The 17,480-nt window shown below is 34.8% G+C and overlaps 1 protein-coding gene across 2 annotated transcripts in view; it reads left to right on the forward strand.

Moving 5' to 3' along the window:
* Positions 1-17,480, forward strand: part of CFAP299 (cilia and flagella associated protein 299) — a 194,536-nt gene that overhangs the window by 26,192 nt on the left and 150,864 nt on the right. For both annotated transcript variants that reach the window (XM_045536911.1, XM_045536913.1), the window contains exon 3: positions 11,250-11,340. In XM_045536911.1, the coding sequence (XP_045392867.1) occupies positions 11,250-11,340 (91 nt within the window). The remainder of the gene's footprint in view (positions 1-11,249; positions 11,341-17,480) is intronic.

The following is a 17,480-nucleotide window of genomic DNA, read 5'->3' on the forward strand; positions in this document are numbered from 1 at the left end:
CCTAATTTACCTTTATCCTCACAACAGTCTTCTGAAGTATCATTGTTCGCTTTTCCTAGATGAAGAAAGCAATGACCTAATAATTTCAAAAATATGCTTAATCCAATAGCCATTAAATGCCAAAGCTAAACTTTGAATCAAGTCTCTTGCTGAACACTAGATCTCAGTGAATGATAACGTTACCTCAGCTCTTGGCTTTGAAATGTGTTTAGCAGTGTATATGTAAATTCCAACGCAGAGCTTCAAACAGAACTGAGGTGTGAGAGAAAAAACAATCCCCCCAGCCCTCAAAGATGTCCATGTCCTCATCCCTGGAGCCTGTGAATATGTTCCCTTACATGGCACGCAGGAATTAAGGTTGTGCATGGACATGAGATTGTGATCAGCTGACCTTAAACTAGGGCGAGGAGCCTGGATCGTCCAGGTGGGTTCAGTGTATCACAAAAGCCCTTAGAAGTGGGAGGGGGAGGGAGGAGAAGAGGTCTGGGTGGTGTGATGTGAGAAGGGTTTGACCTGCTGTTGCTGGCTTGGAGGGTTGAAGGGGACCACGTCCCAAGGAATGCTCGTGACCTCTAGAAGGAGAAAGGCAAGGAAGTGGATTCTCTCCTAGAGCCCTCGCCTATGGAACTGTACGATAATAAATTCATATTGTTTTATACCACTGTTCATAGTAATTTATTATAATAGAAATAGAAAAGTTACAACCACAGATGTAATTTTAGCATTCTCTTTCTTTCTAATTACATTTATAAGGGTTGCATTGATGATTTCTTATTTTCCATTTTTGTCATTAGATTATGGATAAAAACAAAAGCTCTTTTCATCACTCTCAGTTTTTTCTTTTTATGTACCCAGTTTATCCATAATCTTTTAGTATGTATGTTTAAACAAGACTAAAGTGTAGGTTGTAACCAGATAAAAGATGAGATCTATTTTTCTTTAATCTGAATGAAAATATTTAAAAAAAATTCCACAAGTTAATTGTAATAGCCCATTTAAAAGTAGTGCTCTTAAAACTTTCCTCCTTTCTCCTCCTTTCTGTCCCAAATACATAACACATACTTTTGGGAATCAGAGACTCAGACCCTTCAATTTGGGGGCTCCAGCCCCATCCAGGATAATATAATAGGTAGTTCACCATTTTTTGTGGCTGAGTAGTTCTCCATGGTATACATATACCACATTTTATAATACTCATGTATTGATGGGCATTTGGGTTGTTTCCACATCCTTGCAATGGTGAATTGTGCTGCTATAAACATTTGAGTGCAGATAGATGTATTTTTTATAGAATGTCTTTTTTTTTCCTTTGGGTAAATATCCAATAACGGGATTGCTGGATCAAATGGTAGTTCTACTTTTAGTTCTTTGAGGTGTCTCCATATTGCTTTCCACAGAGGTTGCACTAGTTTGCAGTCCCACCAGAAGTGCATGAGTGTTCCTATATCTCCGCATCCACGCCAACATTTGTTGTTTTGAGACTTTTTGATAAAAGCTGTTCTCACTGGAGTTAAGTGACATCTCAGTAAATGGCATCAGCATTTCCTGATCAGCTGGTTCTTGTCCAAAACAGACCCTACCTTCCTCTGTTTATCACATCCCTCATATCCATCATATCAGCAAGTGCTATTGGTTTTGCCTTCAAAATGTTTCTCAAGCTCCTCCCATTATCCTCAACTCTGCCATCCTAGGCCAGGTCACCCTCAAAGTACTCTAACTGCTCCCACTTTTTGCTCTTCTACAGTCCTTCACATAACAGGCAGTAAATTTTTTTATACCTACCTCTGATCAGCTAACTTCCTTGGTTAAAACCTTCGCTTGGATTCCCTTTGTATGGAGAGTAAGATCCAAACTCCTGACTCTGGTTTATCACTCTGTGCATGACCTGACAGTTGCCTGGCTTTCCCTCTGTGTCTCAGAGCTCTCCATCCTGCGTCGGACTCTCTGGCCATGCTAGCCTCCTTTCGGTGCCTCATAGCCCAGTGTTTCCCACGTTACCTACACTTGCTTTTTCTTTTGCTTGAGTTCCTGCAGCATGTTCTACATATATGGCTCCTTCTCATCCTTCAGGTATCAGCTGACATGTGAATTATGTTGAGTAGTCTTCCTCGATCATTTGGGCTAACTTAGCCACCTTCTGTTCCTTAACTCTGTCAATTATGTATATATCCCTTTTTTAAACCACAATTTATAATTATCTTGTTATTCATGGATTTGTTATTGTCTTTCACTCCATTGGAACAAAACTTTTAAGAGGGCTGGGACCTGGTGTGTCGTCTGTCTGTTTCTCTCTCTCATTGTTCTATTCCTACCCCTATGTTTTAGTGATGAGAACATAATAAATACTCAATATTTGGGGAATAAATGAGTATATTAATGTATGTGGTAGAGACCCAGAAAAGTCAAAGTGATGATCATCTATAGCAGTGAAGAGTCTTCATTCCAGTATCTGACTCCAATTCTAGCACTTTCTCCATTATAGTCTAAAGAGAAATATACTTTTCACCACATATGTTTTAAAAGAAAACAATCACAGTTCATATGCTAAATTTTATTTCATTTTGTTAAAGCATATATAGATAGGCTAAATTTTATGGATTGAGTATTCTTCCATAATGCTAAAATTCACTATTAACTTATGTTTTATAATGAAGGTAGCAAGAAGGAAGAAAAAACTAGTTAATTTGGCTGAAACTCTTATTTCCTTCCTGAAATATATATTTATATAGCTTACTTTCCTAACAAAAAAGATTGTGTAGCAAGAACAAATTTTGCCTATATATTTAAAATAACATTTTAGGAAATCTTATAAAGAAACATTACAGACACATTTAGCAGCCAATTCTTCGTTATTGTGAAATTTTTAATGTGCGTAAAAAAATTAATTATCATTACTCATTTTCTCTTCATTTAGAAAAAAGTTTTCTTTATTTTCTGTTTAAGTAATTTTTACAATTCATACCAAGTTTTCTTTTTGTTAAAAGTTTCTCAAAATCATAATACAATTTTTGGTAATTAGCAAGTGACTTTTTTTAATAATGTAGATTTCCTTAGTTGGGTTTGATAAATGAGACACATAAAATAGAATAAAAATATGCTAATTTTCACGTTAAAGAATAGATTCCCAAGTAAGATAGAATCAATACTCACTATTCGAAAGGTAACTTTTTATAAAAGTGGCATATATCAATTATAGAAAATAAAAAATAAGCAAACATGATACAAATTTGCCTGTAATTCGGCTAACATTTTTGGTATTTTTACATGTTTCTTACCCTTCACTTTTTCCTTATATCTGTGAATCTGTATTTTATATACTATTTAAAATTTGGATCATTCCATACATTCCATTTGAAACTTGTTTTTTAGGCTAACTGTATATTATGGATTATGTTCAAAGTCAATGAATATTTTTCTGTAACATAATTTTTAATGGTACCATCTTTGCACTTTGTATTTCACTGGGCACATTATTTTCTTCTAATATAGTATAACAACGATAACATGCTTCAAATTAAATTTGCTTTCTATAACACTGATAGATATTATTTTTACCATGTGATGATTTAACCTTGACCATGTTTCTGACATTTCTACGTTACTGTGCATATCACTAGTATTTGCCTCATATGTAATACTTTTTTCATCCCTTTATTTTTGTATTTTGATTAAGGTATGCTTCTTATTAACAGTATGTACTCAGATGATTTTTTTCATATTCATCTAAGTGGAAAATCTCTGATGATTAAGAGTGGGAATTTAACTCATTTGCAATACTTTTAAATTTCTATTAATTTTAGGCGCATGGGTACTTGTGGAGATTTAGGTGCATGAATTACTTCTGCCATTTTATTTGTGTCTCCTCTTGATAGTTTTTTCTTTCCTGAGGTAAATACTAAACATTAAAAACATTTCTCTGATTAAAATACCCATTCTAGAATATGGTGGCAAAATGCTTTCATACCTTTTCACTAAACCTTGCCGTTTATATCTCATACTATATTTAGAGAAAATAGCCATTTAATAGCTAGCCTACCTTAAGGAATTTAGAATCCTACTTAATTTATGGACTTTCCTTTTTTTGTTTGTTTGAATGACAGACTTATGCATTTTTGTTCTGAAATAAGTTCAAATTTTACTTTGGGTTGGGAGGAACTCTCAGCTAAACTTCCGTTTCGTCCGCAGCCCAGTACTGTCTGGACTGAACTCCCATCTCAACTGAAATCGTCTTGCCAGCATCACCAGTGACTTCTAGTTAATCAATCCGTTGGTCATTTAATCCTGATATTGCAACTGTTCTCTCTGAAGCACTCGTCATCTTTGAGAAAAAGCTCCCGAAGGCGGTGGGAGAACACGAGAGAACGAGGTCCTGGTGGGCCTTCTCCTTTGGTGGCCTCGGCCATGGCGTGAAAGGCAGCCTCAGCCTTTGGTGCTGTTCTCTTCCGCCTTACTAATTTCTCCTCGGGAGAGCTCATTTAAAGGCTGTTCTATAGTGTTTCACATACAGGAGCCTGACGAATTCTATTAAAATGAAATCCTTAAGTTTAAATCTGTGTAGGTTGTAGTGTATTAATAAAATTAGGCTATGCTAAACTCTCAGATTTTAAATTGCAATAATTCTGCTAGTTTAAATATATTCAATCTTCTCATTTGTTGGAATAACCTGCTATTTTGTTGAAACTGCTGTCAAAGCAATAGTAAATTTACTCTAAAATGGTTTAATATTTGTGGTATTTGGCAGTCTATTCATGAGTCTTTAATTGCATCTGATAGAAATACAAGTCCCATCTGTCTCACACATGCATCCTTCTCAAAGCATGGCACCAGTGCAAGCCCGTTTCCGATGCTCGTAAATAAGATACCAACAAACCCACAATATTGGTACAGACTGTTCTGGACTAAGTTCTAAAATGTTAACCACAGGAAGTGATTTTATTTCTTTTTATAAAAATCTTCTCCCCCTCCCCCCATCAGCCGCCTGTGTGCTCAGTGTGGCACTTCAGATTTCCTGGGTCCTCAAAGTACGCACAATTACTGGGGTCACCAGATGGAAGGCGATCATGTTTACTTCAACAAAATGTGAATAGGTAACTGCTCAAATGACAGCAATCTAAACTAAGATTGTTCTGATCATGTTATTGAAACTGGGGGATTTAATAAAGCCCACTGAAGCTTGTAAAATGTGTGATCACAAGTACAGATCAATGCATTAATGACCAACAAGTCTGATAATCTGTAAGATCACTTGAGTACTCATAACTGTAGTGTACCTCATCAATGCTCTTGGTCATTTGTATTTATAATATGAGTTCTTGCTTATTGAGTTTTAAATTATTTTAAATAATTGGGAACAAAAGTACTAACAGTGGAATTGGTACATTGCGATTAATGGTGGACTCAATTTTTCTCAGTAGGGGCTTATGTAATTAAAATAAATTCTATTAATTGTAATAAATATAAATGTGTAAGCTTATATATGTAAATATATGAGCATTTTTGTATTTACATAATTTATATATAAATATATATAATTACAATGGATGTATTAAAAACTAAGAGATACTTATTCGTATTACTTTGGATAGGGTTCTAAGAGTTTTTCAAACAGTTTGAATTTGTCTCAATGTTTTTAAACACTGAAAAAAGTTTCTACAGTGTTTAAAGCTGTCACTTTTTGATGCAGTATTTATTGCCTTTATTTTTCTTATATATAACAACATAATAGAGAAACAAAGCATATAAAGTGTAATATTTTGGAATTTTTTTATTCTTCAGGATGAATTTTAATTATTCTGATCATTTTGCTAAGGTTATATTCTTCAGTGTCTCGATTCTGCTCAATTCTTCCCAACTGCACAATATTTTATCTCATGGTAAACAGTTTGAAATTCTTGCATAGTTGGATGGTCTGTTATTAATTATTCTTGATCAAGAATGACTGTTTTTATAAAATGTTGTGATATAATTACTCTTTCACCTTTTTTATATTATGAAATACTTAGTTCCGGATGAACAAGTCAAATTTGTGCAGTGTTGGCAAATCACAATTATATTCAAGACCATTGTGCATCAGAATCTAATTTTATCAGTGTTTGAAACTTGTTTTGAGGTTTTGCAGGTATCAGTTTAGCCCGTGATTTGCTAAATAAAGTAAGGGGAAAATAAAATATTGTGCTTTGTATTTTGATAATATGAGATAAAAATCACCAGCCTCAGTGATTTTTATCTCGTACTGTCACCTTGCCCATCAAGTAGTTTATATTAATGCCATAAAAGGCAAGTCAATTTTAAAGCTGGTGACTTAGGTTGTGTACCATATACCAACTTTTCCAATGAGTTAAAGTTGTAGTTTTCCTTACTCAGGTGGTCTTTTTCTCTTTTCTAGGTAGAAACAGACAAATAAAAGAGGTAAATAAGAGTTCTGGAAAAGGCCAAGTCTGCTGTTGTTTTTGTCTTCCCCTTACCTGATCTCTGTACAGCCCTTGTCACTGGAGAGCCGCACCTTCTTGCTGTTATCTCAGCTCTGCCTACCCTGTCACTCCCTTCTCCTGGTATTCCTTCTGCCTCCATGGGTCATTTTTTGACTATTTCTCGTGGATCTGCTTCTGCCTAACCTTAACTACGGTGATATTCTACTGGTATCTCACATCTGCTTCTTTGTCTTCCATTTGGCATGTTTTTCTGGGTCTTTTTGCATTTACTCCTATGGCTTCAACTACCGATGACTCCCAGTTTTATGTGCAACCAAACCCTTTCTTAGCTCATGTCCCTTGCAAAAATACAAGCTACATATAGAATAATATATTTGCAGTGCATATAATAAAAAAGATCTAATATTCAGAATATATGAAGAATTCCGGCAAATCAGTATGATATAAATAACTCAATAGTAAAGTGGACAAAAGACTAGAATGGGCATTTTGCATGAGAGGAAATTCATATGACCAAATATCATATAAAAGTAATCAGGGAAATGCAAATTAAAAGCATTCGAAGATACTAGTACACACATACTGCATTGCTTAATATTAAAAAGTTCTGAAATGCCACATGTTGGGAATGATGTGAAGCAAAAGGAATTTTCATGCTTTGGTAGTGGAAGTATAAATTGTTTCAATCTTTTGGAAACAAATTGGCATTATTTTGTAAATTTGAAGTTACAAATATCCTATTGCACAGCTGTTCTATTGCTAGCCGTAGGTCATAGAGAAATTTATATTTATACGTCCAGGAATTTCTAGCAGTGTATGTACTAGACCACATGAAAAACAACTCTGAGGTCTGTAAGTGAAAGGATAAATAAATAGTTGTGTATTCATACAAGAGAATGAAAATAAGGTAAAGCTATGTACATCAGCATATATGGAACATGAACAATAATAATTAAAGAAATAATACACTACAAAGACACACATTGTGATTCCATTTATAGAAAGTTCAAAAACAAGCAAAATTATATTATTTTGCTTAGGGGTACAAACTGAAATGATAAAAGGGAGAGATGATTGTAGAAGTTAGAGACTGAGATAAAGAAAAAGCATAGTTGTGAATACCATAAAAGTGAGAGAGTGGTTACCCGTGGTGGAGGAGGTGGGAAGGTGGAGTTGTGAGTAGAGAGGAGTGATCAGGTTTTCTAGTTAGGGTGTTTTAGTTATTGTTCAATTTCTTGACCCAGGTGATAAGTTACAGGGGTTGGCTTTGTAATAAATATTAAACTCTGTATGTAATTACTATGTTGTTTTTTATGTGTGCTTGATATATTTCATAATTATAAAAAGGGTAAATAACCTTATAATGAGTGTATTATTTTAATATACATATCTTAATGATTAATCAAACCTTGTTTATTAAAATGCTCCAAATTATACATTTAAAGTTCTAAGATGATTGATGTCACAAATATGTGGTGAAACACTTTATCTTCAAAGTAAGTGAACGCTAAAGAAAATAACTCTTGAAGATTCAAGTTTCTACTTTAACAATTTTTCAATTTTTTTCTTCTTTTGTTATTTGTTTCTTCTCTTTTAGTGTTAATCACCTAATGTGAATATGTGTGATATGATACACAAACAACATAGTTAAATCATAAAACCAGTAGCCTAATTGTTGAAGATTAAGAATATGTTTAGAATCATTTAAATAGGATTATTTGAATACCTTTAGCTAATGATTAAACACGACTGGTGAAAGTTAACTCATCCATATAACTTTTTACCCTATTTTGAAAGTGTAGTGGAGTATAAACAAAGATGGAGTATTTGCCTTTATAAAACTTATAGCCCAAAGATTTTGTAACAGACCTACTTCACTTCTTGAGGAAGTAACTCCTTTTGTAATATTTATTTAAGCAAGGTTTCTCAGGTCACTGACTGTTAAACAAACCTAGTTAAATAAGAGTAATGCATGTTAAAGATGTAAGAATTCCTTACCACACACTCTGCATTAACTTTCCTACTTTTCCAATATTTCCTTTTACTGAGAAGTTTCAGGTTCTCAGTGTAGCATGGTATAAGAATGATTATTTACATAGCATTTTTTTCTCTGCTGCAAATAGCTTTGGGGCCATAGACCCTTATCCTCTCTGTTCCCAACTTATGTAATAAAACTTATGTAATGTATGCTGTCTTCCTCATACCGTTTATAGGCAATGACGTATCTGTGTATGTAAGACTTGAGTGACAGTCAAAAGGGAACAGTATGATTTTAGTATATTGTTGGTATAATAGTCACATTTCTCAGACTGATTATGCATTAATGATGTTTGGTGGTTGCTGATACAGTATGATCACTTTAAATCACAACTTTTACAGTTGCTAGGGGCTTATATATTATTTAGCCCCTTGCGAGACCCAGATTCAGAAAATGTGGTAGCTTGGGCTAATCAGTTGGTAAATGAGTGAGAATTGAAGACTGATGTCCTATCTTACATTTCACTTTCATTTTCATTATCTCATGCTTCTATTTAAAAGTCTCAACCTCTGACTGTTTAAAAATAATTCATTTTAATTATGTTAGTATTAATACAGTCTCCTGGGAAATCCTTAGGATATTACAGATAAAGTTAAATTCCAATTTGATCACCAAGCCAATCACACAGCAGCATCTTTTTCAGAAGGGTGAGCAAATTTCACATGGTGAACTATCTATTTGGATTAGGTTTGGTTAAAAATAATAGAAAACCCAAAAATGACAGTGCCTGAAACAAAATATAAATTATTTTCAGCCTCATATTCAAGAAGTCCAGATAGTATCAGTCAAGACTATGTTCATGTTCCAAAGTATCAGGGACCCGGCTCCTTTTTCTTACTTCTCCACAGTAGGGGACTCCGATTTAAGTCCAAGATGGCAGCTGAAGCTATAGCATTATATTGCATCCTAGCTACAAGAAAAAAGGATACCTCCCTCCTGCCCTTTAAGTACGTTTACAGGCAGTTGCACATCATTTTCACTTGGATGCCATTGTGCAAAAGTTAATCACATGAACATAACTCACTACAGAGAGGCTAAACAAAAAACAACACATGTTTTTGGAGCAAGCAACTGACAAAATGAATTTGCTATTTTAGAGATTTACTAGCAAAGCAGTTCATAGGATATTTTATAATATGGAAGACTCAGTATTGGACATATTAATAAAATGGATTAAAACTATTCTCAAATATAATTTCCTCCATTAGTATTAATTAGTAGTTATTTTCCATGTATATTTAGGTGTTTGAATTATTAGTTGATATTCATACTGCAAGACAAGGAGCTTAAAGCCAGAAAAGCAAAAGCAGACATGTTATGACCAATTTAAAGGTTTGCATCTCTAGGTCAACAAAATCATCTGTAGGTTACATCAATTTAATGAAACTGGTAGTAATCTCTTCTTAACATTTCACAAAAAGCTTTAAATCAGATATTTATCGTCTTTTGCTAAAGCTTTGTATTCATAATAGCACCCCAATTAATCCCTCCAGTGTTGCTCTCCTAAAGATGCTGAATATTCTTTCTGAAACACGTTTGATGACCTTATTTCTTTGAATCCTTTTGGTGCACCAACTTCTGGTAGGAAGAGAAGGTTCAAGCTCCTTAAATAGCCTGCAAGGGCTGCCCTGAAAGGCATCACAGCCTGGGGGTTAGTTATAGGAATGAGTCCTAGGACCAGACTGCCTAAGTTTGGATTCACGTTCTACTCCTACTAGCTATCCGGCCTTACTAAATATTTATAACAATTGTGTCTATAAAAATGTTAACTTTTATTATTTTTATATGATTTTCCCCTCACTTGTTGCATTTCTGTTCTGACTACTTTGCCATTACCCAAGGTTGCCTTGCAGTTTCACCTCGTGTTCATAATTGCTTTTAAATTTAAGATTAAGTGACTTTTCCTTGAATAGCATATTTCTCTTACAAACTCCTCTGATACCTTGTCCATATCTCTGTTATTACAGTTATTACATTGTGTGACATTATGTTTATGTGTCTGTTTACCTCTGTGGGACCATAGGCAACTTGTCTTATTTATCACTGTGACCTGGTACAGTTCCTGGTACATAGTGGACACAATGAAAAAGTTTGTTGAATATGTAGGAATTTGCCACATGAAGAAAGAATTATTATTTCACGGATCACTCTTGAACTTATTCTTTATTTTTTGGTTCAATGTTGTGTGATTGAAATCTGTGTGATAAATTCTTTTTAAAATTTATTTCCAGAGAAGGTTGTTTTTCTCTCAAATTCTTAATGCTTCCTTTTATCTGACAAAGATAACTCAGCCTAGTTTCCCTTCTTGCCTTGATCATCTCCACAGATAGAGCTGAAACGAATCCTCTATTTCAGTAATTTTATCGGCTTAGGTACCTAGTACTTCAATTTCCTTAAATTAATAAATAAATTCTATTTAAATTATAAGCAATTAAAAATTTTGTGGAAAGTGAGGGGTATAAAAATGTTGACTTTTCATGGCATGAAAAAAAGAACAAAATGCACACGTAAATGAAAATGATTATATCTGATGTGAGTCTTGATATGGGTATATATATGATTTATGGACTTGATTCCAGTTATTTGTAAATAAAGATGCAACAACTGCATGAAGTTAAAGTAAGGAATCTATTAATAGTAGATCACAATGATTATGTGTTTATGGTTTCCATGTTATAAGGGAATTGTAGCTTGGAATAAAGTAGCATGGTTTTTGGCCCCCAAATGTTTTACACATACTTGTTACCTGATATATTATAACTAAGACCTGCTTTTTACAGGACACTAACAAGTGCTGGTAAAGACCTGAAAGATCATTTCCTGCAGGCTCTGGCAGTGAGAGAAGAAGACAATCGCAATGGAAAAGTGAGCGTGAGTACATGTCACCCAGCAGCCTAAAATGTATACACTGAAAGCACAATTAATATTTAAAGGATGGCCTCTAATATCTTGCCTGAAAAGTAATTCCTGAGGGATAAAATATGGCTCTTTATTATTTATATCTTATAAGAATATATGTAGAAATTTTTGAATTTCCATTTACATCTATCTGTAGAAGTAGCCAAATGAGAAAAAAAAATTAAGATTCTAAACATCTATTGCAGAGAAAATACCTATACTTGGCAGATTGGTTGTCACCTTCAACTTCGGGCTTCCTCTAGGTACAACGTTTTGTTTCCTTTCGGCCTGACTGTTACATGACCCTTGCCTGCCTGTCTGTGTGTGACTCCTGGAAGGTGGCCGCAGAGTCTACTTTACAGTTCTAGCTTGGGAGAGTGATAGAAACAATGTAGCAGAAAGACATGATTTTGAGTTATCTAAGGGGAACATGCTTTTGCTTTTTAAAATTTTGTGCTAGATCAAATATGTAAAGATTGTCAATATTATTTGGAATAAAGATTTACTGTAATACTTTCTTAATATAATATTTGTGCTAACAGTCTTCCTAAGTCTTAAAATGTTCCAAATCATATTTAATTAAATAGACAAATATCAATACTCATGCTGAAACTGTAGTAAGTGACTGACTTACAGAAAATAGTAGGAAGTAGTGTGCTGAAAAATTTAGAGCAAAAGAAAAATATGTGTATAAGATTTGTTCTACCAATATTTTCTCAACAAAAAATTTGGCGTTTTCCTCGCTATCAGATCCATTGAAAATATCACATGTAGACAAAACTCTCAGTGTATTTCAGAGAGGGGGAAAAAAATCATACTTTGGTTAAATAATTGAATAGAATTAACCTGGACTTGGAATAGTGGAAAATTTCTTATAGGAAGCAGGCTGAGAGAGTTTTAAAAGGTGAGGATGGCAATGTGGGCTGAGAGTCGCCTTATCAATCACAACAGAAAGTCTGGAATCTCTCTGACTGTTAATAGAGCAGCTAGAGAGGCAAGAGAAGCAGAAAATGCAGTGTCACGGGAATCAGTGTTAAGGACTCTGGAAAGGAGCAAATGATCATCAGTGATCAAGCAAGATAAGAACTCAAAAAGCACTCACTGTGTTTGTCTACATGTAGTTTTTTGTTCCGTTTGGTTTTGTTTTTCAATATCTGACAAGAGCAAGTTCCATCCATAGTAAAGGTGAAAATCAGATTCAAAAAAAATGGTCCACAATTAGACAGTAGAACCAGCAAGCTCAAACAGCTTTAGAGACTATATTTTGAACCACAATAGTATACTTCCTCTCAAAGATATCTTAATCTTGTTCTGCCATTGGCATCTCCTTTGATGATGAATTATAGCAGCATCCACCCATTTACTAAGATCAGAAGCAAGTCAGACTCTTCAACTTCTCTCATCCACATTGAATGAACTACTAAGTTCTCTTAAGTATAAATCAAATCAATACACTTTTCACCATTTCAATTATTCTTTACCTTAATGCAAACCACCATTATATCTTAAATAAATTTCTATGCCAGCCTTCTAAATGATGCCCCTATGTATTTTCTTGCCCAACTTCCATTATATTTCTTGTGCACCTGCCCAAGCCTGGGATAGTTCTGGCCACTGGGACTGCAAAGTCCATGACCTTAAAAGGTTTATATTTTAGAAAATAGAAATAGAAAACAAGTAAGACAAAAGAAAAGTGGAATAATTAATTTCGGCTCTGGTTAGACAGATACTATAGAAAATATAACATTAGAAAATTAAATAGAAAGAGATAAAGCAGATAATGGTTGCTTGCTTTAGCTACTGTGTATAGAAAAATCACTTTGAGAAGGTGAAATCTGTTGGTTTTCTAATTAAATGAAGAATTTAGCTAGAGAGTTGGGAAGGAGAGATGCCCTTAAACAGATAAGAATTTGGGAGGGAGAGACATTCCAAGAAGAATTAACAGGAAATTAATAGCAATCATGCTACACATTCAGAATGGTAAGAAGACCAGAATGTCGGAAATATAGTTAGTGAAGAGACTTATAGAGACAGATGAGATCAGATAAGAAATCAACAGCCAGATCATGTAGATTTTAAGGAATTTTGTCTTTTATTTATAATTGTAACAGAAATTCACTGTATGATATCAAGCAGACAAGTGGCCTGGTCTGGTCTATGCTCTGGAAACACTGATCTCACCGCATCATGCAGGGTGGGACAGTTGGGAATAGAGGCGGGGGAAAGTTAGGGAGTTTTTGTAGTACACCAGCAAGAGATAAAACTCTTACAACAGAGTGATAGCAATCTAGATGGAGCAAAGTTACTAACTCATGCCTGTGATTTGGAGGGAGAGCAGAGAGAGCTCATTGGTGGATTGGATGTGGAATATTAAAGAAAGAGGAAATTAGGATGACTTCTTTTGGCTTGAGCAAGTGGGTGGATGGTGGTTCTATTCACTGTGGCAGGGGAACTCTTGAGGATTGCATATTCTAGGAATCAACAATGAAATAGTTGTGTTTTAGCTGTATTAATTTTGTGATGCCAATGAGATATCCAAGTAGAGAAGTTGATTGGTTATTTACATATTTTGGTTTGGATCTTAGGGGAGAAGTCTTGGCTAGAAATAAAACTTACCAGCATCTAAATGGGATGTCAAGTTACAGACTCACAAGAGTTTACTAGGCAGAGAGTATAGTTTGAAAACATGAAGTCCTATAACAGATCATTAGGCTACTTCAACTTTTAGGGATCTGGAATGTGTGGAAGAGCCAGCAAAACATGCTGAGAAGTAGCATGTAGGAGAAAAATCAGGTAAGAGCAATGTTACAAGCACAGGGAGAAGAAAAAAAAAATCCAAAAAATAATGGTTATCCTGCCAAATGCTGCTGAGAAGTCAAGCAAGGTGATCCAGTGTTAGTTTTCCATGGCTGTCATGACAAAGGGCCACAAAGTGTATGACTTACAACAAAATAAATCTATTCTCTCACACTTCTGGAGGTCAGAAGTCCAAAATGAAAATGTCAGCAGAACCGTGCTCTCCCCAAAGGATCTAGGTGAGAATCTGCTCCACAGCTTTCTTTTACCTGCTGGTGTTGCTGCCAATCCTCGATGTCCTTTGCTTTGTAGATGCGTAACTTTAATCTCTGCCTCTGATATATTTTAATATCTGTGTCTCTGTTCTCTCGTCTTATAAAGACATGAGTCGTATTGGATGAGAGCCCACCCTCATTGAATATGACCTAATCTCAACTTTGTTACTTCTACAAAGGCCCTATTTCCAAATACGGTCACATTCACAAGTACCAAGAATTAAGACCTCAATGTATCGTTTTTTGAGGGATATATCAACCCACAACAGATGATAAAAATGGTGCCATTTTTGTTGGCCAGATAAATGTCATTGGTTATTTTGGTGAGGGCTGTTTCAAAGGAGGGATGTGAGCAAATATCTCATCAAAGTGGGTTGAGGAAAGAAAAAGGTGTATTAGTGAAGATAAGGAGAAACAACTGTTTTATCCCACATTTTAAAAATTGATATATAATAATTGTACATATTTTGGGGGTACATATGATACTTTGATACTTTTGATACTGTATGCAATGTATAATGATCAAATCCGAGTAATTGGGTTATCCATCACCTCAAATATTTATTTTTTCTTTGGAGAAACAACTGGTTTTGAGGATTTTCACAGAGAAGTGCAGCATGAGACATTGAGTGGCAGTGGTGTGAGGTCTGGAGTCAAGGGAGTTTTGTTTTGCTCTGTTTTAAGATGAGTAATATTAAACCATGTTTTATGTTAATAGGAATGACCCAGTAGAGAGGAGAGTCTTGGTGGTACAGGAGAGAAAGAGCGTAATTGCTGCAGATAAGTCCTAACAAGGCAGATCTGCCAGGTAGCTTGGTGGATTTGGGTTTGGGAAGATGAGAGAGCTCGGCTTTGAGTGTATTATTTTCTCCACATTGTTGCTCCGGTAATCTTTGTTACATAACTATGATTTTTCCTCAGAAAAGGGCCTAAATTTACGTTTTATGAATATGCTAAATAGATAACATTTAATGGTAGTTTGGTGATCAATGATTTGGAAACTGGAATCTTGTCAGACTTACAGCTTACTGATTCTTAAAAAATATGTAGTCATTTATTTGGGCCTTTGAATTTGTGATATTATTACAGTGGGTAGGATATATACCATTGTATCAAGGCTTATTTTTCAAAATCTGAAAACCAGACCCTGAATGGTTTTATAGAAAACTATTTACAATAGAATACAACGTTACTTTAGATAGATCTAATTATTCATATCATAAGCTTACTTAAAAGCCATTTACTAAATAGATAGGCATTTTAAGTAGTTCTATAAAATATACAACATTCATGAGATTTCTGTCTATTTTAATTCACTGTCAGCAAAAACTACATGTGAGTTTTGTGAGGTCCATAGCTACATATGCCCAAACAGTCTGAACTCTCCAAGGGAAACAGCTATTTCCTAAGCATTAGGTTTTTCTACATAATGTGTGGATACAAAATAAATGGAGAACTTCATTTGCTCCTGTTTTTGTTTCATCTTGTTACAAGTACATACTAGAAAATTATCATATGGCTTTAGAACTGACATGGTTGACCTGCAAGGCCTAATATGACTGAGGTACTAATTCCATAGCAATTTTCTAAGGTAATTTTCTTTAAATGTCACTAGGAAATTAGAAGATTAGATTTGCTTTCCCACAGTCACTACTTTTTTTTGTTTGTTTGCTTTTTAGAGACAGGGTCTCACTTTGTTGTCTGGATGTGAGGGCAGTGGCATGATCATAGCTCACTGCAACCTCAAACTCCTGGGATCAAGTGTTCCTCCTACCTCAGCCTCCCGAGTAGCTGGAGCTACAGGCACACACCACTATACCCAGCTAATCTTTCTGTTTTTTTTTTTTTTTTTTTGTAGAAATGGGGTCTCACTATGTTGTTCAGCCTGGTCTCGAACTCCTGACCTCAAGCGATCCTCCTGCCTTGGCCTCCCAAAGTGCTAGGATTACAGGCATGAGCCACCATGCCTGGCCACAACTTTTAATTTTGTTTTTAACCTTGGTGATCCCAGGTTTCAAGTGCTATTTAGTGCAGCTGATTCTTGCTGAGTGTCCTATTTCTCCCTCTTGTCTGATTGATTTATTAGTTTCCTCCACTTAGGCCTTGAGTTCCCTCTGCTATAGCGTCTGGAGTTCTGGAAAACAGCACTTCTCTCTGTCCCCCATCCCCATGGGCCCTCCACCCTGTACTTTCAGTGTTCAGTTATAGTACTATTTCCTTATTATATACATTCATGTCACTCCCACAGACACACGGCTTTGACATGTAATCTCAGGGCTGTTCCCTGGGAGAGAATAAGGTTTTAGGAAAATTAAAACTTCATATAACTTCTACTCAAAAAATAAAAATTCTTGAAAATTATACTTCCACTAAAGCTTTTGGTGGTTCATTGGTCAGATATTGTTGGCATAGTTTTTGTTTAGCTAAATCCTGTTTTTTAAAAAGCTTGTATTAAGGCAGAGGTAATCTGATTTAATTCAAGAATCAACATAGTTTCATGAATGCCTTCCAATTTCACATATGTGTATGTGCATAATATATGTACCTACATGTGCATGTGAATATACAAGCACGTATATAAACACACATATTCCTTTCCTTACATCTTTCCAAAATACTCTTTTTTAAAATTACTATCGTGTTCCATCATTTAGTTTAGACAAAACATCGAACTTTATGTGCAATTTATATATAAAAATATTTAAAAGGATTTTTATTAATTATGTAGTGCTTCATATGAGAATTTCTCCTAGTAATATAGCTATTTAGTTTTATTTTAAATGTGAACCATTCATGTGTGAACCGCTTCCACCTCATACCTCATGTATTTCAGATTTAAAACTTCTTAAAAGATGAAAATGAATAACTTACCATTTCCTTCTCATTTGTAAGCAGATTTATTGTTTCCTGAGTAAATGTAGTTTTCTGATTGCTCATGCTATGAAGCTTTTAACACTGCCACCACAGCGAGGTGGTTATAAACCGCGTGCTTCTGACAAGTGCTCAGCAAAGCATATTAAACAGGTCTGGCTTTGAACATCC

This window comes from Lemur catta, chromosome 24 (assembly GCF_020740605.2).
Source record: "Lemur catta isolate mLemCat1 chromosome 24, mLemCat1.pri, whole genome shotgun sequence".
In the NCBI taxonomy this organism is placed as follows: domain Eukaryota; kingdom Metazoa; phylum Chordata; class Mammalia; order Primates; family Lemuridae; genus Lemur; species Lemur catta.